This window comes from Octopus bimaculoides, chromosome 5 (assembly GCF_001194135.2).
Source record: "Octopus bimaculoides isolate UCB-OBI-ISO-001 chromosome 5, ASM119413v2, whole genome shotgun sequence".
Lineage (NCBI taxonomy): Eukaryota > Metazoa > Mollusca > Cephalopoda > Octopoda > Octopodidae > Octopus > Octopus bimaculoides.
Window position 1 is genome coordinate 109,507,482 of NC_068985.1, and position 853 is coordinate 109,508,334.

The 853-nt window shown below is 35.6% G+C and overlaps 1 protein-coding gene across 1 annotated transcript in view; it reads right to left on the bottom strand.

Annotated features, from left to right (window-relative positions):
• The window catches only part of LOC106869786 (S-crystallin 4-like), a 20,300-nt gene extending 19,460 nt beyond the window's left edge, over positions 1-840 (bottom strand). The window contains exon 1 of the mRNA XM_014915645.2: positions 637-840. Within this exon, the coding sequence (XP_014771131.1) occupies positions 637-769 (133 nt within the window). The 5' untranslated portion in view covers positions 770-840. The remainder of the gene's footprint in view (positions 1-636) is intronic.
• Positions 841-853: the final 13 nt, after the last annotated feature.

An 853-nucleotide genomic window follows, 5' to 3' on the forward strand; every position in this document is an offset into this window, starting at 1 on the left:
ATATATATATATTTATCTATATATACAGGCTTAGGCGTGGCTTGTTTCCCAACTGGCTTACTTCCCAACGACATGGTTCCAGCTTCAGTTTAAATGCGTGGCACCTTAGGCAAGTGTCTTCTACCATAGCCTTGTCAATGGATTTGGTAGACAGAGACTGAAAAAAAGCCGTCGTATATATCTACGTATACCTCTATGTTTGCACGTGTCTTTGTGCTTGTGTTTGTCCCCACCCCTGTTTGACAACCAGTCTTGGTATATTTATGTCGCTAGTTCGACAAAAGAGACCGATTTAAGTCTTCATTTTTAAGTCTAGTACTAGACTTAAAAATGATGTCCTGACGTCGATTTGTTCGACTAAAACCTTTGAAGGCGGGGCCACAGCTTAGTGAAATGACTGATACAAATATAAAAAATATAAAAAGGTATGTATGTATGTATGTATGTATGTACGTTTGTATGCATGTAAGTATGCATCTATACACACACATACACATACATACATACATGCATACATACATATTTCTAAAAGGAAATTTATTAGGTGGTATATAAAAAAAAAAACATGAAAAGAAGGAAATATTCAAGGAAGAAATAGCATATTGTATAAAGATTGTAAGAATATTATCTACTTACTGTTTTTCATGCTATCCCATTTGGAAAAGTCGATACGTTTATCGATGTACGGAATATCTGCCAGTGCAAAAAGCAGACGACATATTTCAGCTCGGCCGCGCCTATTGAAATAATGTAAAGTATATTCCTGCATCGTAATCGTGTTCCGTTTATCTCTTAAAACCTCTTGATATCTCTCTCTCTCTCTCTCTCTCTATCTATCTATCTATCTATCTAT